The sequence below is a fragment of the Cucurbita pepo genome, chromosome LG04 (assembly GCF_002806865.2).
Source record: "Cucurbita pepo subsp. pepo cultivar mu-cu-16 chromosome LG04, ASM280686v2, whole genome shotgun sequence".
Lineage (NCBI taxonomy): Eukaryota > Viridiplantae > Streptophyta > Magnoliopsida > Cucurbitales > Cucurbitaceae > Cucurbita > Cucurbita pepo.
The window spans coordinates 10,690,776-10,714,265 of NC_036641.1; the positions used below are offsets into that span (position 1 = coordinate 10,690,776).

General features: G+C 36.7%; 6 protein-coding genes across 9 annotated transcripts; 3 read left to right on the plus strand and 3 right to left on the minus strand.

The window, feature by feature from the left end:
* The first annotated feature begins 124 nt into the window (after nucleotides 1–124).
* LOC111793356 (two-component response regulator ORR24-like) lies at nucleotides 125–1,607 on the plus strand. Its single transcript, XM_023675200.1, has 6 exons — nucleotides 125–209; nucleotides 302–673; nucleotides 745–821; nucleotides 904–1,321; nucleotides 1,400–1,485; nucleotides 1,584–1,607. The coding sequence occupies exons 1-6, from the start codon at nucleotides 152–154 to the stop codon at nucleotides 1,605–1,607; spliced, it is 1,035 nt and encodes a 344-aa protein (XP_023530968.1). The 5' UTR covers nucleotides 125–151.
* Nucleotides 1,608–6,003: 4,396 nt separating this feature from the next.
* LOC111793718 (zinc finger protein 7-like) lies at nucleotides 6,004–6,920 on the minus strand. The gene has a single exon (XM_023675735.1). The coding sequence runs from the start codon at nucleotides 6,615–6,617 to the stop codon at nucleotides 6,150–6,152; it is 468 nt and encodes a 155-aa protein (XP_023531503.1). The 5' UTR covers nucleotides 6,618–6,920; the 3' UTR covers nucleotides 6,004–6,149.
* Nucleotides 6,921–8,086: 1,166 nt separating this feature from the next.
* On the minus strand, nucleotides 8,087–11,990 carry LOC111793716 (4-coumarate--CoA ligase 1-like). 4 transcript variants are annotated; one of them, XM_023675731.1, is made up of 5 exons: nucleotides 10,873–11,990; nucleotides 10,610–10,808; nucleotides 10,090–10,303; nucleotides 9,897–9,999; nucleotides 8,087–8,276 (listed from the first exon to the last, which is right to left on the minus strand). In XM_023675731.1, exons 1-5 carry the CDS (start codon nucleotides 11,872–11,874, stop codon nucleotides 8,187–8,189), a joined length of 1,608 nt encoding a protein of 535 aa, XP_023531499.1. In that variant the 5' UTR covers nucleotides 11,875–11,990; the 3' UTR covers nucleotides 8,087–8,186. The 4 variants fall into 4 exon arrangements, with proteins under 4 accessions (XP_023531499.1, XP_023531501.1, XP_023531500.1 ...); XM_023675733.1 differs by having other exon boundaries at nucleotides 8,087–8,289; XM_023675732.1 differs by lacking the exon at nucleotides 8,087–8,276 and adding an exon at nucleotides 8,559–9,200.
* An 877-nt stretch (nucleotides 11,991–12,867) lies between these two features.
* On the plus strand, nucleotides 12,868–13,842 carry LOC111793719. The gene has a single exon (XM_023675736.1). The coding sequence runs from the start codon at nucleotides 13,231–13,233 to the stop codon at nucleotides 13,594–13,596; it is 366 nt and encodes a 121-aa protein (XP_023531504.1). The 5' UTR covers nucleotides 12,868–13,230; the 3' UTR covers nucleotides 13,597–13,842.
* A 696-nt stretch (nucleotides 13,843–14,538) lies between these two features.
* On the minus strand, nucleotides 14,539–15,707 carry LOC111793717 (hydroxyproline O-galactosyltransferase GALT3). The gene has a single exon (XM_023675734.1). The coding sequence runs from the start codon at nucleotides 15,659–15,661 to the stop codon at nucleotides 14,636–14,638; it is 1,026 nt and encodes a 341-aa protein (XP_023531502.1). The 5' UTR covers nucleotides 15,662–15,707; the 3' UTR covers nucleotides 14,539–14,635.
* A 3,532-nt stretch (nucleotides 15,708–19,239) lies between these two features.
* On the plus strand, nucleotides 19,240–21,383 carry LOC111794110 (AAA-ATPase At5g57480-like). The gene has a single exon (XM_023676251.1). It carries the CDS (start codon nucleotides 19,481–19,483, stop codon nucleotides 21,068–21,070), a length of 1,590 nt encoding a protein of 529 aa, XP_023532019.1. The 5' UTR covers nucleotides 19,240–19,480; the 3' UTR covers nucleotides 21,071–21,383.
* Nucleotides 21,384–23,490: the final 2,107 nt, after the last annotated feature.

Sequence of the window (23,490 nt, forward strand, 5' to 3'; positions counted from 1 at the left end):
TTTTTTTTTTTTTTTTTTTTTTTTTTTTTTTTTTTTTTTTTTTTTTGAACGTGTAGTAACTGCAACAACGGAGACAGCGGAAGCAATAAGGCTACTGAACGATGAAAAAGAAGCTTTTGATATCATTATTACGAATGTTGGAAGACATGACATGGATGGGTTCAAGATCCTTGAGATTGTTCGTCAAGGAATCGACATTCCTGTTGTTAGTAAGTAAAACCCATCAAAATTACTCTTTTTTTTTTTTTTACCTAAACTTGAATTTATTGATGAATTTTGAATTTGGAATTTTGGATTTCAGTGGTGTCAGCAAACGAGCAATTGGAGATGGTGAAGAGGGGTGTTATGGAGGGAGCTGAGGCCTATTTACTGAAACCAGTTAGCTTCCAAGAATTGAGGAATATTTGGCAACACGTCTTGCGGAAAAGATGTCGGAAAAGACCAAACCCTGATGTTATGGAACAAGAACAAGAACAAGAACAACACAAACCCATTATCTCTCATGAAAGGGTCACAGTAATCGACAAGGAAGATGATGCGATTGATAAGAACATGAATATAGATTCCAATCACTTTGATTCATGTTCATCTTCTAAGAAGAAGCCTCGAGTTTCTTGGACAAAGGAATTGCATGAAAGATTTGTTGTAGCTTATGAGCAATTGGGAGAAAAGGGTGAGGATTATTTGCCTTAAAGTTCAAATCTTTCTAGATTCTTCTTAATTTACACTTCATTTATGTTTCAGAGAGAGTCCCAAATAACATATTGAAGCTCATGAACGATCCACGTTTATCACGAGAAAACGTGGCCAGTCATCTTCAGGTTTGTCCAATTTTATCAACTTTGAGATATAGGGTTTTTGGTAACCAATTCAGTTCTCAATTTTCAAGATTTTTTATTTCAGAAACACAGAGATATGCTGAGGAAGAAGGCAACCGGAGCAGGAAAATTGGTTGGCAAGAAGAACTGCTACGATAGAAATTCAATTAAGGCGTCAAAAATCCAGAATTCGATGAGCCAAAGAAACAATGTTTCAACAATTGACCAATTTCAGTTCTCCAATCTGGGAAGATCATCAATGGAAGAACTTGAAGGAAGTAAAAATTACTATCCGGTGCCTGAATTCAAATGGTTCAATAATTTTGCATCCAATAATTTGATGTCAAAACCATGTGACCAATACTTAGGATTCGGTCCAAGTAACAACATGAATTCAAATTACCCTCAAAGTTTTGGAAATTGCCCGATGGATAATATGGGAGAAATTCCAGAAGCATCAGGGCATCTTGGCTGGGGATTTCCCAACAATAACACTACTTCGGGTATGTGCCAATACGACTATTATATCATCTCAATTAATAAATGTTCTCCATTGATCCTTTTGGTGTATTGTTTTTCAGGACAATGTTCTCAAATGCAATTGGTTAAGGGAAATTCCCACGTCAGCTTATTAATGGATGACGAACTCGGTGATATTTTCAAACAGGTAACCTTAATTCTAACAAAGGATATGGTTTTTGTTTTTGTTTTTGTTTTTGTTTTTTTGAGGTTTCATGTTCATATTTTGTTGATGCATTTCGACAGTTTCAAAGTGAAGAAGCTTTCTAGGTTTGATGTCCAGAAATTTGTTTGGTCTCTGAAGTTGAAGACCTGCAGAATAGAAAGTGCTCAATCTATGGCATAATCTCAGGTTATATATATATATATATAGATATAGATATAGAAATATATGTAACTTTAGGGTTTAGGAAGTTGATGAATATATATTGTAGTGTACTACTCATCCATTATGTATAAAAATATTTTTGTTTATACGCTGGATTCTGTTTCCTTCCCCATTTAAGGGTTTTTATAATTGAACAATGTTTAAATTAAAGGGATAAAAGCAATGAAGAAAAAACTTAAAAATAGTTATATTTAGGCTCCACATTTATAAAATAGATTATGGAGTTTGTGTTAATTATATGTAATGTAATTAAAGTTAGATTATGATTTGAGAGAAAATGTAGGTTAGGAGTAGTAAGGTGGAGCGTCTCTGATATGGAAACTTGGGTCCCTCCTTTGATATTCTTATTAATTTACGTCTAAAATCATTCTTCCTTTTTGTTACCTCCAACACCTTCTTAGTTCTTAAAACTGAGTTTCTCAAAGGAAAGATGTTGTGATTTGGAGTTGTTATGTGATTTGCTCATAATAGAAATTCTTTCTTCTTATCAAATTGCAATCCCTCCCATCCATACTTCATACCTTTTGCCTTCCCCCTCCTGTTTTCGCTTCTAATTCTCTATTGGAATTGAAAGATTAGAGATAAGATGTTCAAACCATTGGAATTTCGATATTGACATTGACAATATACTATGCTGGTAAGAAGAACATAATCGTTACGTAGCTTAAGGAATGCCTCGGTTGGGGAGGAAAACGAAACATTCCTAATAAATGTGTGAAAACTTCTCTCTAGTATACGCATTTTAAAACTATGAGGACGCTGGGCGTCGGCATCGAGTGGTGTTCCAGCGAGGACGCTGGGCCTCCAAGGGGATGGATTGTGAGATCCCACATCAGTCAAAGAGAGAAAGTGTGAAAACTTCTCCCTAATAGACACATTTTAAAACTTTGCAGCCGACGGTGATACGTAACATGGCAAAGCAGACAATATTTGCTAGCGGTGGGGTTTGATATTTCAATATCCATAACTTTTTCAAAATACTTTATAAAGTTTTAAATATGCCCCCAAGAAAGAGTTTGTTTTTTTGATTGTTTCAAAAGTTATCCCCCTTGAAATTTATATCCAACAACCATGCATATAGTAAAAATATCTATAAAATAACCCAACTTGATGATCCTCACTTTATGTTGTCTTGCATTTTAGTAGGAAAAGTGGCATATGCTTTCTTTACAACTTTCATGATTGAGTCTTAATAATAATGCATACATAATCGAAACCCTAAAACAATCTGCAATAATGCAACTTCTAATCACTAAGTAGCTCTTGATTTATACAACCACACAATTGATTTCCAATGATCACTACATATCTGCTATCAAAAAAAAGTAAATGTTTTTCATAATTAAGGCAGTAATTACAAATAGAGAACTGACGCAATATCTACCACTCCTAAGTGTGCATAGATATGAAAATATTATTACTCAACGGAAGAATACAGATTTAAGAATAAGAATAAAGAATTGGGATCGAATGTGGTATCTTCATTGATATTCACGACCTTTAAATAGGATACAAGATACTAAATAATATCTACCAACAAAATATAAACTAACTAAATCCCGATAATAAAATCAAATATACTACTATTCAAATTCAACTGATTACCATATCTAAAATATATTTCCTAACTAATATATTCGGGAAGATTACGAATATCATATATTCTATAACTAATTCAAACTAAAATAAGTTGCACTAAATTGTGACAGCCTCCCTTAGTGCAAGCTTATTTCTCAATAACTTCGAGAGCTTCTACGAAGAACTTCAAACTTCACTTTGGCAAGTGCCTTAGTAAATATGTCTGCAACTTGCTCATTATGTATTTTCTGCAATTCAACATCCTGCGTTAACACGTTCTCTCGAACAAAATCTACGAAGAATTTCTTCCAGTTAGGCTTGCGTATGGACTTCTTAGGCACGCCACCACCTGAATAAGACACTGACACATCATGTTCAATGATTTCCTTCTTAATAAGTTCCACATCGCAGCGATTCAATTCTAATGAGAAAGAGTAATAATTCATCTCAACTTGTGCAGACTCAGCATACTCCATACACCGGTGAATTACATCACTGGTAGACTGCAAAAGCTCTTGATCTGCAGAAGCTTTATATCCTTGGTCAAGGTCCAAGTCATCCTTACTATGATCATCAAGGGCATGCTTGAGCTTTTGAGCAAGGGACTCATCTTCTTCAGCTACCCAACCATCATGCTCATCACAAGCACTGTCACTATTGTCACTAGATGCATAGTCCTGACTTAAGAGGGTATCAAATCGATCATCCAAAAGCTGTGGCTTATCAACATCATCCTCCACATGGTCAACATCATCCTCCACATGGTCAACATCTGCATCCTCAAAAATGTCATCGCCAAAACATTTGTTATTAATAATATTCTGGCTTCCTGTCGCCCTCTCAGAATCCTTAGCCACACTAAACTTATTATCCATTGAACCATCCTCCCCTTCTTCACATAAATTTACCTGAACTACGAAATCCTCCTCCAAGTCCTCAACATCAGAACCAAATAGTGATAAATCATCATCATCAAGCAGTGCAGCTATTTCTGGGTCAGACTGGGGCAGAGCATCAGTAGCCGAATCCTGCGAATTGGTAGTTTGATCTAAATTCTCCAAGATGAGAAAATCGTCAGCCTCAGAGGGGAGGTAAAGACCGTCAAGATCGTCAAACGTTAGCTCGACAACTTCATTTTCGTCGAATCTCAAATCCAAGGCCGTGGAGTAAACAGAAGGGTCATCAGGGGCAATAGAATTGAAATCGGAGAAAAAGAGAGAGTCCAGATGCGAAATTTGGAGAGAATCAAACTCAGAAGCGTAAGTAGTGGAATTAGAATTTTGATCACCTGTAGAGACATCATCTTGATATACGGCTGAAGTCACGTTTGTTGGCTGGTCAAGAACCTCAGTGGTTAAGCAATATTCCCAAATTGGATCTGGAGAACTTTTATTTTCATGTACCGCATTTGCTTCTGATTCCTGCATCTTGACTCGGCAATTTGGTTTAATATGGCCTGGCTTTCCGCAATGATCACACACCACTTTCGCCTGACAATCTCGTTTAAAGTGGCCTGGTTTTCCACACCTGTAACAAGCTTTAAATGGCTTCTTTGACGACTCGTCACTTCTGAATTGATTCTCATTGCTAGATGAAGGCCTTGAGTGAAAATTCTGTCTCCTTTGATCTTTGACATACAACACACCTTCTAACTTTGGGGAAAATTCGTTGCTGCTAGTCATTTGCTTAATCAATGCTTCCTGATTGGAAAGAAGATTCTCCAGTTCAATAACTGTAGGCTGATTTGCCCACCCTTGTATTGAGGAAACAAATGGCATAAACTCTTTTCGTAATCCACGAATAAGATAACGCCGTAATCGAGCCTCACTCACTGGCTCCTCAGCATCTAATTCTGAAATTTCAGAACACAGATTTTTCACTTTCAAAAAATATTCTTCAACCGAAAAATTACCTTGAGTTACCATAGCTAGTTCATTCTCTAGAAATTGCAGTCGAGCGGTATTTTTCTTAGTGAACAACTTTTGAAGTGTATCCCATATTTGCTTTGGTGACTTTAAATCACGAACATGATCAATATACTCCTTGCTAATCAAAGTCCGCAAGGTAAACAAGGCTTTTCCGCATTTGATCTTCCATTGTTGGCGTAATTTTGCATTCTGTGGAGTATCGGCTGGAATTTCTGTGTCATCACCTTCAATTAAATCCCACAAATCTTGCCCTTGTAGATAAGCTTCCATGCATAACTTCCAATAACTATAGTTATTGCCAACCAGCTTTTCCATAGCTACACCCATAGAAGCACTCCCACTATTCATCTCGTTGAGTAATAATATTAAACCGTACCAACTTGGCTCTGATACCAACTGACGCAATATCTACCACTCCTAAGTGTGCATAGATATGAAAATATTATTACTCAACGGAAGAATACAGATTTAAGAATAAGAATAAAGAATTGGTGGTATCTTCATTGATATTCACGACCTTTAAATAGGATACAAGATACTAAATAATATCTACCAACAAAATATAAACTAACTAAATCCCGATAATAAAATCAAATATACTACTATTCAAATTTAACTGATTACCATATCTAAAATATATTTCCTAACTAATATATTCGGGAAGATTACGAATATCATATATTCTATAACTAATTCAAACTAAAATAAGTTGCACTAAATTGTGACAAGAACTAAAACTGAAAAGAGAGAAAAGCTTATAAATGGACTCATAGAACACGAAACAATGTGGGGCTTTGTTTCGAAGAGAATATAAAGATGAAACATATAAAATACTCTCAATTCATCACCTCTTCTTTACGGGCTTCAATCATTATATAAAATTTATACGTAAAAGTGAAAAAACAAAAACAGAGAAATTCAGAGCCTTAAAGACAAATCAAGGTGGCCAATATCATCTTGATGATGATGATGAAGATGATGATTTTCAGCTGCGAAACCCCTTATCTCTCTCCCACCATCAACCCCATGTGGGCCAATTACTAAAGGTGCTGCAGCTGTGATTGTCTCAACTTTCCACAAATGGGTTGAATTCATCGTAATATTGGTTTCATGATCTCCTCGGTATGCCCTTATCTCTCTGCTCTTCTTCGCCAAAGTCCTCTCCAGCTTATGAGCATTTTGGTGGCCTCCCAAAGCCTGTGAGCTATAAAACTTCCTCTGGCAATAGTTGCATGGGTAAACCCTCTGCTCGCTACATGGACTCACATGAGCCGAGTAGGAAGAAGAAGAAGAAGAAGAAGAAGAAGAAGAAGAAGAAGAAGAAGAAGAAGAAGAAGAGGGTTCTAGAAAAAGGCCAAGGTTGAGCTGATGGTGTTTAAACTCCATGAGAAGGAAAGCAACAAGAAAAAAGAGCTCAAAAGGAGAATTAAGAAGATGGGTTTGAAGAAAAAGGGGAAATGAGAAGTGGGTTTTGTAGAAAAATGAAGAATTTGTGATGGGTTATATGAGAATAAAGGATTCACTATTGGTGCAACTAAAAATGGATCGGCTTTGGAATTAGAGAGGGACAGAGGGTTGGAAAGAATCAGTGGAGATGGATGGCCTGTCGGCTCCGGTAATGGCAGCACTCAAATGGATTGTCAGTTTACAAACCAATATTTTAAAAATCTCTAATAATAATAAATGGTTACTTCCATTCCTTTCCACTTACCCCCACATGTATCGCCTAAATGTTATAAACAAACACACCCAGTTGCGTATTTGGTATTATCTTACTCATCGTGTCCAAACGTTTCTCTGCTCAATTATTTGGTTTACATCTAAACTCTTCACTCGGCTCTTTCTTTTTTATGTCACACTTGATTATATTTTTTTTTAGCAAATTATTGATCCGTTTTTGTAAAGGAAAAGTAAACTAATAATACTGATAAGGATGGAGTAGATAATAATTATCTATCATCATCGTGTGTTTGACCTGTTACAAATGGTATCAAAGCCAAATATTGGGCAGTGTGTCAACGAGAACGCTGGCCTCCAAAGAGAGTGGATTGTGAGATCCCACGTCGGTTGGAGAGGAGAACAAAACATTCCTTATAAGAGTGTGAAAACCTCTCTCTAGTAGACGCGTTTTAAAACTATGAAGCTGACAATGATACGTAATGGATCAAAGCAGACAATATTTGCTAGCAGTGGACTTCAGCTGTTATAAATGGTTTCAGAGCTAGACACCGAGGGGTGTGCCAATGGAGACGCTGGCCCAAAGGGAGTGGATTGTGAGATTCCACATTGGTTGGAGAGGAAAACGAACCATTTTCTATAAGAGTGTGTAACCTCTCACTAGCCGACGTATTCTAAAATCGTGAGACTGATAACTATACGTAACGGGTCAAAACAAACATTATCTACTAGCGATGAATTTGAACCGTTACAAATTGTCGTAGGTTAAAAGATAAAAAAATGGATGGCATATAATATAATAGTGATAATGACAAGATGTTGGTTTGCAAAGAGAAAAAATGATAACATATTTGATTGATATAATAAAAAAAGTGATTGGACCCAACCGAAGAACACACTGATAGCATATCCTTGGAAAGTGTTTATGGGATCTGTCCATCTCGTCAATGATGCAATGAGGCGTAGGACCCAAAAGTTTATGCATCGACTACCACACACCAATGACTGCTAATCTTTTTCACCAACTTCACCCTTCACATGCCTTCTCTCTCTCTCCCTCTCTCTATATTTTCAAAGCATTTCACCCATATTAATGATTTTCCAATAAAAAAAAAACCTGAACCAAGCACATGGGTTTTACTCAAATTCTATAAACTAATGAATATCTGACGCAATAATTGAAATCAAGTCTGATATTTCAAACAGATAACATAGTAATTTGATCCATCCGCGACAACAAGAAATAATTAAATGTGTTCTTAGACAATGATTGAGAGATCATAATCTCCCAGCTTTGGCGGTGTTTGCGGTGATGTCTTTTGAATCAGAGACCAGTGTGTTTAATTCCTCCAAAGTTTGGTGTCCAGCCTGCAATGGAACACTAATTCCTAATTGATCTTGTGGTTAAGCAGCCAACAATTATGCACAAATCAAATTAGAAGATATGGTGTAATTATATGTGTGCTATGTACTTTTCCTCGTACTTTCTCTCTTAATTGGGTTCAGATAATAGATACAAGGAATGCGTCCTTTCTTATTAATTAAAATGGATGAGTCAAAGTACAATGATCCTGGCCACTCCATTTCCATTCACTCTAAAAGATTCAATTTTTAGACACCTTCTGATCAGTAGTATTATAATTTGATGATTAGNTAACAATATTGTTAGGATTCTCTTTAAAGAGAAAGAGTGAGATAAAAAAGAAAAAAAAGAAGAATGGGGGGTAGGGGTACCCCATCAAAACGCTCTCCTCCTAACATGCTACCACTTTCTCCAACCTTTTGATGTTGTAAGGTACAATTGGTATCCATTAACCAAAGTGAGTGGATTAGACGGTTTGGCGGCATTAAAACCAAAATGATGCTCTTTTGTTTGAAACAAGAAAAAGCACAAACAAATTCCCAGAAGGGGGAAGGGCGGCCCCATGGTAAACGAGGTACCAAAGCCATTTATGTCATACAGTATTATTACAATGGGAACAGAGACTACTGTTTCTGCATCTCCTGGAAAGCACCTAAAAGGGAAATTATTACACTTTCTCGTCCACACATTGGGAAGGATAAGGTTGTGCTTGAAATTTTGGTACTTGGGTTTCTATCAAACAAATGATGGAGAGGTGGGTAAGTGGGTGTGACGTGGAAAGAACAAGATAAATGATCGAGATCATCAACTTGTTTGAAGATGCAAATGCGGATTGCTCAAAAAAGCGCAAAACAGGACTATGTTCTGATATGACGTGCCGTAATTAGCTCTGCTACCAAATGTTGTAAACACAGAATGCACCATTTCCACTGGGCAATCAGTAAACAAACAGGACTGTTTAGGTCATGGATAATCAAAACTGAGCACTTTATGAGTCATACAAGGAAATTTTGCTTTTATACTCTTTTTGAACAATCACTTCTACCCTCCAAATCTACATATCTATCTTCTTATATGCAGTTAGTAAAATTCTTTCATAACTATTTTTATATTTATTTTCACTTTTCATAAGAAAACAGACAAAATGATTATCAAAGGGGAACTATATTCTTGTATTTTGGTTGCAGCCTCTGAAGAGAACTTGGAATAAACATAATCCATAAACAAGATCCTTTTCTCTAATTGAAATACACACATTGGGTAGCTAATTTGGAATACGGGCTGCGAGCAATTCCCTAAGTTGTCTCCGCAAGATTTTACCAGAAGGACTTTTAGGGATGGAATCCACGAAGAAGACACGATGAATCCTCTTATAAAACACAACCTGCATCCCACATCCCTCACAAATCAATCACGAAACTAACTGTTCAGCCCACTTACTGGAACATTTGGAAGTATATTTATCATGTAGCGTTACAGACACAGAGTCAAAAGCTTCAGAAATTATAGTTCATAAAAGGAAGGTTACCTAATTTTTTGGTGAAATGGATGATCAATCGCCAAACCTAACTAACAACATATTAAACTTGAAAGCTTTAAATCAACGCTAAAATTGGAGGTTGTACCTGTTTCGAAATGTATTGCTTAATTTCATCCTCCGTGATGTTGGATCCACCGGATCGGACAATGAACGCAACCGGTACCTCTCCAGCAACTTCATTTTTCATGCTGCAATTAGTCGGCGTAAAATTAGTCCAAAACACATTATAGGAAAGGCGGGGCCGGTGAAGGAATCAAAGCGAGAAAAGGCTCACGTACGGGATAACCGCAGCGTCGGCTATGTGAGTGTGGGAAATCAGCAAGGCTTCCAACTCAGCCGGCGCCACTTGGAAGCCTTTGTATTTGATCAGTTCCTTGAGACGATCGACAATGAAGACCTCGTCGTCTTCGTCCACGAAACCTATGTCGCCGGTGTGCAGCCATCCGTGTTCGTCTATTATGGCCTTCGTCGCCTCCTCGTTGTTGAGGTATCCTGTTCAGTTTAATCGGACTTCATTTAGGCCCAATCAATATCGGCTCGGCTCAAATTCAGCCTAGACTAGCATTTTGGTTATATCTACTTTAAATTTCATTTTATTTATTTATTTATTTATTTACTTTTTTGGTATTTGATAAATTTATTATTTTGGTTTAGTCAAATATATGGTTTTGTGCTCGTGGGTTTGTAATTAAATAATACTCTCTTTCATAGGTACAACACTTTTGAGAAGCCAAAGCAAAGTCACGAGAGTTTATGTTCACAGTAGACGATATCATACTATTGTGGAGAGTCGTGTACCTTTCATCACGTGAGGGCTTCTGATCCAAATCTCTCCAGGCTGATTCCTAGGAAGAGAAGCTCCAGTTTGAGGGTTTACAATTTTCATATCTGAATTTCTCATCAACGTCCCACAAGCTCCTGATTTTATCGGGAACCTCTCCTTTGCAAACGCCAGCGACAACGTCAGCGCCGACCCCGCCTCCGTCATGCCATATCCCTATATAACCACACACCTCCTTATCAATCTCATCATCATTATCTATCTTAAACAAACTCCTTACCTGCCCCAGAATCGCATCTGGAAGCTTAGCCCTAAACGCATCTTCAAGCTCCTTCCCCAACGGCGCCGCTCCCGACAGCACCATCCGTATCGACGACATCTCCGTACCCCCCACCGCTGGACTCTTCGCTATTGCCAATACAATAGGCGGCACCAACGGCGCAATTGTCACCTTATATTTCCCCACCAATTCCACCACGTAATTAATGTCGAATTTCTGTACGATCAAAATCGCCGCTCCCACTCGCAACGAGCACATCATGATCGAGTTCAATGAATAGATGTGAAACAACGGAAGCACGCATAAAACCACGTCATCACTTCGAATATAGAGGTGCGGATTCTCACCGTCCACTTGTTGTGCCACGCTGGTCACCAAGCCTCGATGAGTCAGCATAACTCCTTTTGGAAGACCTGTAGTCCCCGAAGAATACGGCAATGCAACGACGTCGTTCGGACTGATTTTCACATCTGGCATATCCTCTTCCTTTACATCATCAGTCAACACCGAAAAATGAACCTCTCCATCCGGTGGAGGGTCGATGAATATCAGCTTGATACTCACGCCGTTTTTGTCTACCAAGCTTTTCACTTTCTCAGCGAAGACAGCTTGGGTTATAATCAGCTTCGCGCCAGAGGAGGCGACATGTTTCGCGATCTCCGGCGGCGTGAAGAACGGGTTCGCCATGGTTGCCACGGCTCCAATATAAGAAGCGCCAAGGAAGGCTAAAACGAACTGTGGGCTGTTTTGTAGGAGAAGCATAATGACGTCGCCTTTTCCGACGCCGAGCTTGTGAAGGCCAGCGGCGACACGGCGGGCTGTTACGTGGACTTCGTCGTAGGTGTAGGTCTCGCCAGTAGCGCCGTTGATTATACATGGACGGTGTTTGAATTGGGAGATGTTTTCAAAGCAGTATGTGTGCAAGGGGAGGTGGTCGGGTATGGTGATATCCGGGAGCTTTGAGCGGAATATGAATTCCGGTGAGGGATCGGCGGCCGCCATAGGTGGAAGAGATGGAGAAGGTGAGAGGTGGATTGAATTTTGGTGTGGTTAAAGAAAGTGAAGTAATTGGAGAGGAAGAGAAGAAGCAGATAGAAGCTAGTTGTGGAGTTGGTGAGAAGAAGAATAGGGTTCTTATATAAAAAAACAATGACCCAAGATATTTTTATTTTCACACAATATCTTGTCGTCTTTTTTCTTTTTTTTTGTCATTTTTAAGCTTATTCATAATGGCATTTTAATTAGGAAATTAAATAAATATGTAATCATAATTTTTGTTTTTTGAAGCAAAAATCATAGAAATTTGAAATTAATTGCCTAAATATAAGCGGTAAGTAATTATTCCTTACATGGAAGTTTGTTAAGGGTGTGACATAATACCTAGTGAGTTGGCAAACAATAAAACAATTATCTAAAATAGACAACTTTGTCGTATATTACTAAAAATATTTTATTTATATTTTTTAAATTAAGCAGGTTGACATTGAGAGTTATTCGTGAAAATGTCGTGAATGAAGAAGGAAAAAAAACGTGAATATGCAAAAAAAAAATTAATTAAGAAAGTTTTTTGAAATAATTAATAGTTTTATGTATATTTAGAATAAAGTAAGCTCTATGTCTCACACTCGAACGTTTTCCATCCCACTTACCGTAAGGAAAATGCCTAACTTTTCTTTTTTCACCCACGTAATTCATTGCCTTACCTAAGGAGTTCATCATGGAGAATGTGATAGTCTAATCGAGTATCATGTGAATTGGGATATTAATCTATACGATTAGTATGACCCTGTACTTTACTACATTTATTTTCGCTATGATGTTATTATCGGTGTTATATCCACCGCGATATTATATGTGTTCCCTTTCCTCCGTAGTATATTAGTAGCGTTGTATAAACGAGCTCGTCTAAGGGTCTAGGTGCACATAAATAATGTTTTATGTTATGTATTTCATAACTAAATCAGGCATGTAATTACGACTTTATTTAAATAAAGTCTTTAAATGGGGTGGTTGGAGTGACATTATCCACCATCAATTCTTTTGTTTTAAGGTGAGCCCTTTAATGGGGTTTTGTATTTTTATGAGCCATATTTTGAATCTATCCACAATATTTGGAAGATCCAAATAAGATCATATTAGGAAGAGGTAAAGAAGTTGGTCTTAATCAAATCAAATTAAGACTTGTTCAAAGTTTGCGTCACCCAAAATTGGTATTGGAATTCCACGCGCATTGCATTCTCTTGTTTATGAATTTGCTACACAAACTTCCCACCAATATCCAAAAAATAGGCGGCTAATACCATTATAAATACTCCCAAATTATCCTTAATTTGTAAGAAGAAAAATTTCATAGCGAAAATGGCGGCGATTAGCTTGTTGGGTCGGCTGAGGAAGGCAGTGAAGAAGCTGAAATTTATGATGAACTTCAACGTCCAAAGCTGGCGTTTGGCGGCGAGGTTTGGACGAAGTTTGTCGAGAAGCCTCCGCGTCAGCTTCAAGGAAGCGCCGGGATTGAAAGGGTGTAGGGAAGAGGATGTTAGAGAGTTGTGTGGAGAGTCGATTTCGTGGAGAGGGGTTCAAAGAACAAGGAGCTACGCTTCTGAAGACGATGTGGACATGCGTGCGGAGGCTTTCATAGCCAATTTCTATCGCCAGCTTAGGATCGAGCGCCAGGTTTCGCTTGACCTTCAATACTGCCGTGGGAATAGCTTTAACCAGCTTTAGAAGAACACCCATTTGCTATCGATTGATATCATTGGTGATGGAAGATTATGATATCCAATGGCTAAGGCCTTGATTTGGAGTCTGAATTTTGCTGCGTAAGATTCAATTATGGTGTGCTTCCATCTTTTGGCTCTCAAGAAGATCACCCATTTGCTTTCATTGGATTATTGTTATTTTTGTTTATTTCATTCAATTACGTTTATTGATATTGTTTGTGATTCTTATTGTATAAATTTCTTTGGTCAACTTGAACAACAGATGCGAATCTCCATTTTTATATTCCATAATTTATTATATTCTATTACCTTTTTAATCAAATTCAATATTTTTATAGATCAATTACGGTGAAAGCCTCGTATTTTCCACTCGGTCGTCCATCTTGTTCCTTCCGAAAATGAAGTGGTAGCACACCTTCATATGTTTTGTTCTATCATAAAACATTAGATTTTTTTCTAGACGAAGTGTAGATTGGTTGTTGTAACGAAGTGATATCAAATACTAGTGCAAATCCTCCATTAAGAATGATATTGTTGGTGTCTTTTATTGTATCAAGAAATTGTTCCAAAACCGAGCTTAAACACGTGTCTAGTATTTGATTTTTAGGTATCGTGCTTTCCTACATAATTAGTATCACAGTATCCAACTAGCTTGTAGTCTTAGCTTATTTTGTACAAAAGATTATAGTAGATTGTACGAGTACCAACTCATGACTTCAACTGCATTCTCAAATCTTTTTGGTTGATTCAAGTAGACCTCTTGGTCCAAAAAGTACTGAACTAACATTTAATTGAATTAAAGTTGAAATTATATATGAAATCAAAAGATTCAATTATTATGATCAAAACATTGTATACATCCTCATTCAAGATATTTTGATCCATCAGTGAAATATATATTAGATTTTTGAAAAAAAAAAAAAAAAAAAAAAAANAAAAACAGAGAAGCGACCATAACCATAAGTCGCCGAAGAATCTTCTTCTGTATAATTTGAGTAGAATAACCAAAAATTGAAACTAAAGATGGCTTGAATTTGATTCACCTATGGAATATGATACAACTTCGATGGCTTCAAATTCGCAGTGACATTGAAATACGTCAATGTGCGAATCCATTTCTCCTGATTCTTCAACAGATGAACGGCGATCGTCTCCGGCCAAAGCTCATGAGTACATCCCGTCCGCGGCTCCGGATAATTGTACATCGACCACTTCGCATTGAACCGATTCTTCGCGCGGCGGCCATCTCTGATCCATTCTCCAAATACTTTGTCCTCAGGCCCTTCCAAATTGTTCTTAGGTATCTCCGATTCTCTGATCCACTCCGCCAAGTCCCAAGATATCAAGTATCCCATTCCGGACATGTATTTCACGAACGGATCCATGCTCGGACAAGGAATTACATATCCGTAGTACAGATCCTCTCTCGGAAGTGGCCGGAGCGATTCTACCAAGCTGTTGAGCCTGATGTAAGTGTCGTCGTCGGTTTTCATCACGTAGTGATACGGCGGATTAGGTCCACCGCCGTCGCTGCTGTTGAAGATCTCCGGTAGGCTAGAGAAGTAGGTGTAGGTTTTGCCTTTGTTCATATTCTCCTTGCAATTGAGGATTATAATGTCGTCGTATCGCATTATTTCCAACGCGACGAGAATCTTCTGATCCTCTTTTGTCAAATTACAGAAGACGAACTTAACATCGATTTTAGCGCCGGAAACGGACTGCGTTCCGTAAATTAGACGGAGAAAGTGGCGGCGATTGTACTGATCGGGAAGCGTTAGAATGCCGATGAGTATACGGATATCAGTGTCGTTGGAGACAGAGGAAGAATTAACTGAAAGAAGATTGTCGTCGGAGGAATTAAACGTCGCCGTTTGAAGCGAAAGAGAAGAAGCGCTGTCGACGGTGCATCGGCCGAACTTCAATAGGGCGTCGAAACGAGCTTCGTTGATGGAGGCCAAAACGCAGAGGAAAAAGATGAAGAAGATCGAAGAGAGGACAAAACGACGTCGGTCGGACTTGGAGGAAGGCTTCGTAACTTCCATTTCAAAGAGAGATCGAGGGAGGAGCATAGGAATTAAGCAATGAAATCAAAGAATGTAATAAGAAGGAGGAGAAGAAAACAGAGGGTGTCAAAAAGTTTCTTATATTAAACGCATTTAGTTGTCAATTTCGTGCTTACGGGACTAACTTTTTTTGACTTCTTTTATATTAAGATATATAACAACTTTAAATTCAATTTTAATACTACCAATTAGGTATCACCCCATTTTAGTTTGAAGAACCCAAGATTTAGAGTAAAAATGCAACTTTGGTTCGAGTTTGGTTGCTGACCAACATGTGTCGATACGAGAGGTCAGATATTTACAGGACTTCAAGGTAAGAATAATACCATGTCACGAAAAATGTAGGAAAATAGGAAAGAGGTCAAGGGTAGGAACAAAATAATAAAGTTAGATTAGTTGTCCGTAGGGCGTGTGAAAAGCATTATGTTTTGCACATTAAGGGGCAGAAACTTCGGGGAAGCAAATGAGGGATCGGTGTGCGAGAAGCGTGAGAAGAAGAAAAGAGAGGGATGGGAAATGGAAATGGTGGGTAATGGGTAGCGGTGGTGGATGCGTGTACATGCGCAAAGTGCTTGGGGATCAGTCAAATAAAGGCCAAGGGTTGCGTAATTTAGGCACTTTTGCACTTTGCATTAATAATCCACTGACGCCTGCTTGTTTATAAACTAAGCAAAACCGCTGACTCTCCATATAATACCCCTAATTCATTTTATGAATACCCCTAATTCATTTTATTAATACCCCTAATTCATTTTAAACCTGTTTACCATTACGAGGATTCTTCTAAATGTTACCTATTGTTTTTATTTATTTATTATGTTTTGAATCTCAATCTGGTTTTATTTATTAAATTAAATAATTATAGACGATTCAAAAGATGTGTGTAATATTAATTTTAAATATGAAATGTACATTAAGTTTTTTTTCCTAATCCATCAATACTAAATATCTCATCAGTTTTAGTTTTATCTAATATATTCTCATCTTATTTTACCTTTTATTTTTTTTTTCTTATGAATTTTTAAACAAAATTGAAAGTGTAATAACATATCATACACAAAATTTAAGTTTGTCTGGAATAGATTTACTTGGGATCTAGTGTCACAATTACACTCACTCTCAATCTGATTTTGCCATATTTTATTTTTTCTCGAATAAGTTAGTCAATTAGAATGTGGGTGGTCGTTGGCACGAGCAATGTATGTTAAATCTTCTGACTCTATTCTCCAAAAAAAAAAAAAATATATATATATGTTTAGAAATCAATTTAAGAAAATTTAAATATGAGTAAGAAGGATTGACGACAAATCTCTTATAATACTGGTGATTTTGGAAAACTGTCATATACTCTCGAATTGACGTAACTGTTCTTATTGAGAAAATGTGATTCTGGTTCATATTGTTTTTATAGTCGGTATCCTTGAATCTGTTATTAATCTTGTATTGTTGAAATTTCAGTAACCTTGGATGGACTCATTCGCTTCTTCCTCTATAATTGTATACTCCTCCACCACACATGGGCATGGATGTGTTTTGGTGGTGTAGAATAAGTATTGGGTAATGTTGTAGGTAATGTTGTGTTTGAGAATACCCCAATAAATGGTGATAAAAGGGATAAGAGATTGGTAGGTGAAGAAGCAGTGCATGCCATTAGTTTAGTGTAGGCGTGGGAAGGAGGTGGTAGAGAATAGGGGGAAGATGATGGACCATTCACAACTCCTCTGCTCTGCTTTGTCCTCCTCTGTCCTCCTCCTCTGCTTCTGCTTTGTCCTCCTCTGCCTCTGCCTCTGCCTCTGCCTCTGCCTCTCTGCTTCTGCCTCTCTGCTTCTGCTTGGCTTACTAATCACACAAATAATAGAGAGACTCATTATTATTATTATTATTGAAAAAGATTCGTAGCTCTCCCTTCTCTGCCTACCCTCTGATTCTTTGTTTGCTTTCTTCTGGGTTTACGCGTGGGAACACAACATTGCTTTCTTCTAATCTCTTCTACTCTGTTTTCTCTGTTCCATGCCCATTCTACACCTCTGCCTACTCCTTTCCATTATCAAAAAACTCAAAACTCATACAAACAAGGTGTGGATTTTGGATTTTGGATTTATGGTCCCAACCCAAACCAAAATGATTCGGATCTTTTCGTTTTGCTTTGGACAGAGAGCCTTTCCATCTCACGTCTCGCCTCTCTCTCTCCCTTCTCTGTGTGTGGCAGTGTCAGAACTCAGAACAAGGGTCACCACTTATCAATACTAATTTAAAGAAGAAGAAACAAAAGTGAGGACACACTAACAGATTGGTTTCTTTTTCTTATTATTTTTTTTTTTTGTATCATTTTATTTTTTCGTTCTTTTCAAAATTACATGGAAAATGACTTTTCATGTTATAAGAGTTGTGATCCCTAATACAGTATCAGAGCTCGACTATTATGATATTTCAGCATATAAATTTTACATATCAATCATAATAAGATAACTAAACTAAATTTAAAACCTAAAAATTGTCCACATGTTTCGTATAAAATGTTTTTTTGTTATAAAAAAAAATTAGAGCAAATTAAAATATTTAAAAGTTAGGGAAGAAATAAGAATATTTAAAAAGCAATTTATAATTATTAAAATTGGTCGTGGATTTTAGGTTAAATTAAGAAGGAGAATCGGGTCCAAAGCACGCAAAAGAACCTTGGTTGCAACACTGTAGTGGTTGGACCTTTCTAATTAATCAATCAATCTTCATCTTAATCCACAGTACCTAACTATCTTAATTAACCCTTTAAACAATCATTAATTAAGATTACAACAAAGACAACCAGATTAGGGCGTTACACGTGGCTCTCTCGGTCCTTCACCGTTGTAGACATACCCTCTTCCCTCTCTTAAAATATTCTTCCTTTTTTTTGCTTATACTTTCTTTAATTTATCTCTTTAAATTAATATAACTTATATAGTTTTAACTATTAATTATTTTAAATCTCATCCAAGAAATATTTTAATATTATTAGCATGAAAATTCTTTTAATTTGATTATTATGCAATTTCGTAATATATTATCACTTTTAAATGTGATAAAATCTTCAAAAATATTTGGAAACAATCATACCTACTCCAAATGCAATAATATAAAATACGTAGCAATTTTGGTAATTAAATTTCATACCAAAATAACAGCTTATTAAAATCCCTAATTAATGCTTTAATAATTTTATTTAGTGCACCATAAACAAAACGAGATTATTGGTGTGTTTAAAGTCTGACTTTTTATTTTTGGTATATTCGTATTTATATTGTTTAATTAATAATTAAAATTAGAATCAGATGCTATTCCATTCCAATATTAACTAAAACCATAACCACAACCGAGTCAAACAAAAAAGAATATTAAAAGTTTTATTAGTTAATTCAATAATATTTTGAAAGTCGTTCTATTTATTTAAACTCATGCTAATTTCAATTTGTATATTTATTATCGTAATTATTGGATGATTAAATTATTATTATTATTATAAAATATTAAAATGGAATTAAAATTTGAAAAATAGTGTTCATAGCAGGAGCTTACATACACTCAACCAAAACAGGGGACCCATCTCTGATCTCTCTCTCTCTCTCTCTCTCTCGCCCTCTCTAAGAAACTCCAAAAGCCCTTTTTGTTTTTCCCCACTTCTGTTGCTGTTTTCACTTGTACTTTCTTCTCTGCCAGCCAATTCCCCACATCCTCCACCCACTCTCTCTCTACCCCTTCCTCCTTTCTCTCTCCTCCATTTCCCTCTATAAAATCGTCCCCTGATTCCCTATTCTGATCAATCTCCTATACCCTTCTTGATTCACCGCCATGAAGGAATACTGGTCCTCTCTGGCATCCCTTCTCGGCGTTCTTGCCTTCTGCCAGTCTCTCCTCCAGACAATCTTCCCGCCGGAGCTCCGTTTCGCCGCCCTTAAACTCTTCCACAAACTCTCCCACTGCTTCTCCTCCTATGTCTATTTTGACATCACTGAAATCGACGGCGTCAACACTAACGAGCTCTACAACGCTGTCCAACTCTACTTAAGCTCCTCTGTTTCCATCTCCGGCAATCGGTTGAGTCTCACGCGTGCTGTCAATTCCAGCGCGATTACCTTTGGTCTTGCTAACAATGACTGCATCCTTGACTTCTTTGATGGCGTCACTGTCCAGTGGGAGCATATTGTCACTCAAAGACAAGCACAGGGCTACCTCTGGCGCCCGTTGCCGGAGGAGAAAAGGGGTTTTACTCTTCGAATCAAGAAAAAAGATAAGCCTTTGATTTTAGATTCGTATCTTGATTACATTATGGACAGAGCTGATGAAATCCGTCGCAAGAATCAGGAGCGGCTTCTTTATACGAATTCGCGTGGTGGGTCGTTGGATTCGAGAGGGAATCCATGGGAGTCGGTGCCATTTAAACACCCAAGCACATTTGACACATTGGCTATGGACCCACTTAAGAAGCAACAGATTATGGAAGATCTTCGAGATTTCGCCAACAGCCAAAGCTTTTACCAACAGACAGGCCGAGCCTGGAAAAGAGGTTATCTCTTATACGGCCCTCCCGGAACCGGAAAATCCAGTATGATCGCTGCAATGGCTAACTTTCTCGGTTACGACGTTTACGATCTCGAACTCACTGAGGTCCACACCAATTCTGAACTTCGGAAGCTCCTCATGAAAACCACCTCCAAATCGATCATCGTCATCGAGGACATTGATTGCTCCATTAGTTTCACTGACCGCAAAAAGAAAAATTCCGGTACGAGAAACTACTACGATTTTCCGGACATCCGATGCGGAGGTGGGTACAGTTCGCTATCCGGCGACGACGGGCGCGGCGGTGGCGGCGGTGGCTCGATTACTCTTTCTGGATTGCTGAATTTCACCGATGGGTTATGGTCGTGCTGTGGCAGTGAGAGAATTTTCGTATTTACGACGAACCACATTGAGAAGCTGGACCCGGCATTGCTTCGAAGTGGGAGAATGGATATGCATATTTTCATGAATTTCTGTTCTTATCCAGCATTGAAGATACTTCTGAAGAATTATTTAAATTACGAAGAGAATAAAATCGAGAACACTCTGTTGCAAGAAATTAAAGAGGTTATCGACAAGGCAAAGATGACGCCGGCGGACGTGAGCGAATTTCTGATAAAAAACCGCCGCTATAAAAACAGGGCAGTGGCAGAGTTGCTAGAGACATTAAAATCAAGAGCAGAGAAGAAGGAAAAAAATGGTGGATTAAGGAAAAAGGAAATGGGTTTAGAGGAAGAAGAAGAAGAAGAAGAAGAAGAGCAGGAGAAGAGAACTGTGGATAGTCCAAAGGAAGGGTCTGAATTTGAGGAGGATTGCAGCAAAGAAACAGAGGATAACAAGGAGGAGGGTGAAAAAGAAAGCAACAATTTCATTGGGTGATAAAAATGGTAACTTTTTAATTTTTTACTGTGGAGACAAGGAAGGAAGATCTGTGAAGGGGGGAAATCATTTTGGCGATCCAATCCAAGCTAACATGTTAAAAGAGATGTATTATTAAGATTATTAATATTAAAATAATGAAATATAAATTACGTCATGATTTTTGTATAGATTAATTTGTTTGTTAGTTTGATGTTAATATGAAAAGACTAATATTAGGGATATAATATGGTTTGTGTAATATGCCACTAAGGACCCAAATGGAAAGGCATTGGAAGTTTGTGATTTAACACATGGATCCCAATGCAATTGGTTACAAGTGGGGGTCTCAATTATTTATACTCCTTTCTAATTTCTGCCCATCTTCATTTTTTCTCCAAATAATAAATCATAATGTTACAAATTATACTTCCTTTAATTATTGGACTAATACAATAATTAATTCAAATCATAAGTTTTAAGCAAAAAGGTTTTACCCAATAAGGAAGAAATTGAAAAAGTAAGAAAAAAATGATGTAAATATGAAAAGGCTGTGTGAATGGATAAGATGGGTGATGGAAGGGTAATATGGTAAAATGAAATATTTTCTTTTTTTCTTTTTGTGTTGAGAAAATAAATAAATAAAAAAAGGTAGATTTTGTGTAAGGAAAAAGAGGATTTAGATGCGAAAAAGGAGCACTCATGAGACGACATGAGTTATAATGAGAAAAAGTTTTTATTATTTTTTTAATATAATTAATTAATTATTTTAATTCTTAGGTGGTGATTTTGACGTTTGAGTTATGAGAAAAGGAAATATTTCATGGGTTGAGTCGAGTAGATCTCTGGCCTACGTGGTGACAACTGACAGCTGACTCAGCTCTGGCTTTTTCTGTCTTTTCCATGTGAATTTCTTAATTTCTTTTTTCATTTAAAAAAAAAAAAAAAAGTATGTGAATTTATATTCTTTCTAATCCTTTCACATCTTCCTCATTTTCTATGTTTTTTTATATATACTTTTTGCAATCCAAAATCAAAATTTTATTTTACTCTCCATCTTTCAAAAGGGAATATTTATTTCATTATATTATTATACTCATTATTTCCCACAATTCATTAAATTAAATCTTCCATCACTACTATCATATATATGTTTTTTTTAATATTTTAACTTATAAATAAATGGTAATATCTTCAAATCTACAACTTTTCAAAATACAAAAACATTAAATACGTATTTAATGATGTTCTTACCCGCGATTCAAATAACTATCCTTTTCGAGAAAAACCACAAAGAGTGAGTTAATTATTATTATATTAATGAGTTACGAGAATATGTTAAAAAATAAATTCATGATAAAATGGATAAAAATAAATTTAAAGTATATTATTGTGACATAAACGAGAAGTTCATAAATGAATAGTTAGATCGGACGTATCTATACCACATAATATGTGTATTTATTTTATGTGACTCAATCATAGAAACTTTATGGTAAAGAGTATTTTATTTGAAACTATTATAGAATAAGATCGAGGTTAAATGGATAATTAAAATATCTCTCTAAGTGTTGTTACGATTTTAGCCTTTTTGTACTCATGTTATGCCGTTCCCTTCTCTCTGAATAGGGAGGTGGTTACAGCATCTGTTCCCGAAAATAATGTTGTACCTTTAATAATTATGTTTTAATTCTTTAATTGAAAATAATTGTAATTTTAATTAAAAAAATATAAATATTTCTTCCACAATTAAAAAAGAAAAAAGAAAACAGTTTTATTCTGTACATATAAATAATTAATTTAATGAAAATAGGATATGGAAAAGGGGAAGATAATTGGGATAGGAAGAGACAAAAACATTATGATTATAGCGAAGAAATAAGAAATTAGAGGAAGGAGAAAAGCATTGATGATCTCTTATCAGTCGCATATCACATCCAAAGAACCCAGCGCCCGTACGCAGAAGAAGAACAACAACAACAACAATAAAGTTATATAATTCATATATGTGATTCCCCAGAAGCCACGTTACTTTTAAAACCCTTCTTTTTCATTCAGACATTAAAACAAACACTTTATGTGCCACTCAGTTTCCTCCAAGAGACCCACCCCACCATTAACCCCCATTTTCTCCCTTCAATTATGGTGCCCTATTATTATTATTAATTCAATCCATTTATTTATACTGTCAAATAAGTACTGTTTATGATATCTAAAATGCATACTTTTGTAAGATATAGTCTGTTTCTGTAGTGGGCGGAGTGTCCTAATCCAACCTTTTACGGTGTCTTCCAAGTCAGCTAAGCGTTGACTTGCAAATCAGACCTCATATCACTGTTCTGCTCGAATTGATTAGTGCTTGGTTTAAATTGGTGTCATCTGACCTCCTATCACTTCACTACTTTCAGTTGGTCGTATGACTAAGTTTATTCATTTTTAAA

Excerpts from the sequence above, each read along its gene's own strand:
- LOC111794110 (XM_023676251.1), top strand. The coding sequence starts at position 19,481 with ATGAAGGAATACTGGTCCTCTCTGGCATCCCTTCTCGGCGTTCTTGCC.
- LOC111793716 (XM_023675730.1), bottom strand. The coding sequence starts at position 11,874 with ATGGCGGCCGCCGATCCCTCACCGGAATTCATATTCCGCTCAAAGCTC. Across the intron at positions 10,304-10,609 it reads AAGCCCTCACGTGATGAAAG|GATACCTCAACAACGAGGAG; the intron begins GTACACGACTCT and ends TAAACTGAACAG. Across the intron at positions 9,656-9,896 it reads AGCAATACATTTCGAAACAG|GTTGTGTTTTATAAGAGGAT; the intron begins GTACAACCTCCA and ends TGTGGGATGCAG.
- LOC111793719 (XM_023675736.1), top strand. The coding sequence starts at position 13,231 with ATGGCGGCGATTAGCTTGTTGGGTCGGCTGAGGAAGGCAGTGAAGAAG.
- LOC111793717 (XM_023675734.1), bottom strand. The coding sequence starts at position 15,661 with ATGCTCCTCCCTCGATCTCTCTTTGAAATGGAAGTTACGAAGCCTTCC.
- LOC111793718 (XM_023675735.1), bottom strand. The coding sequence starts at position 6,617 with ATGGAGTTTAAACACCATCAGCTCAACCTTGGCCTTTTTCTAGAACCC.
- LOC111793356 (XM_023675200.1), top strand. The coding sequence starts at position 152 with ATGGATGGGTTCAAGATCCTTGAGATTGTTCGTCAAGGAATCGACATT. Across the intron at positions 822-903 it reads ACGTGGCCAGTCATCTTCAG|AAACACAGAGATATGCTGAG; the intron begins GTTTGTCCAATT and ends TTTTTATTTCAG. Across the intron at positions 1,322-1,399 it reads CAACAATAACACTACTTCGG|GACAATGTTCTCAAATGCAA; the intron begins GTATGTGCCAAT and ends ATTGTTTTTCAG.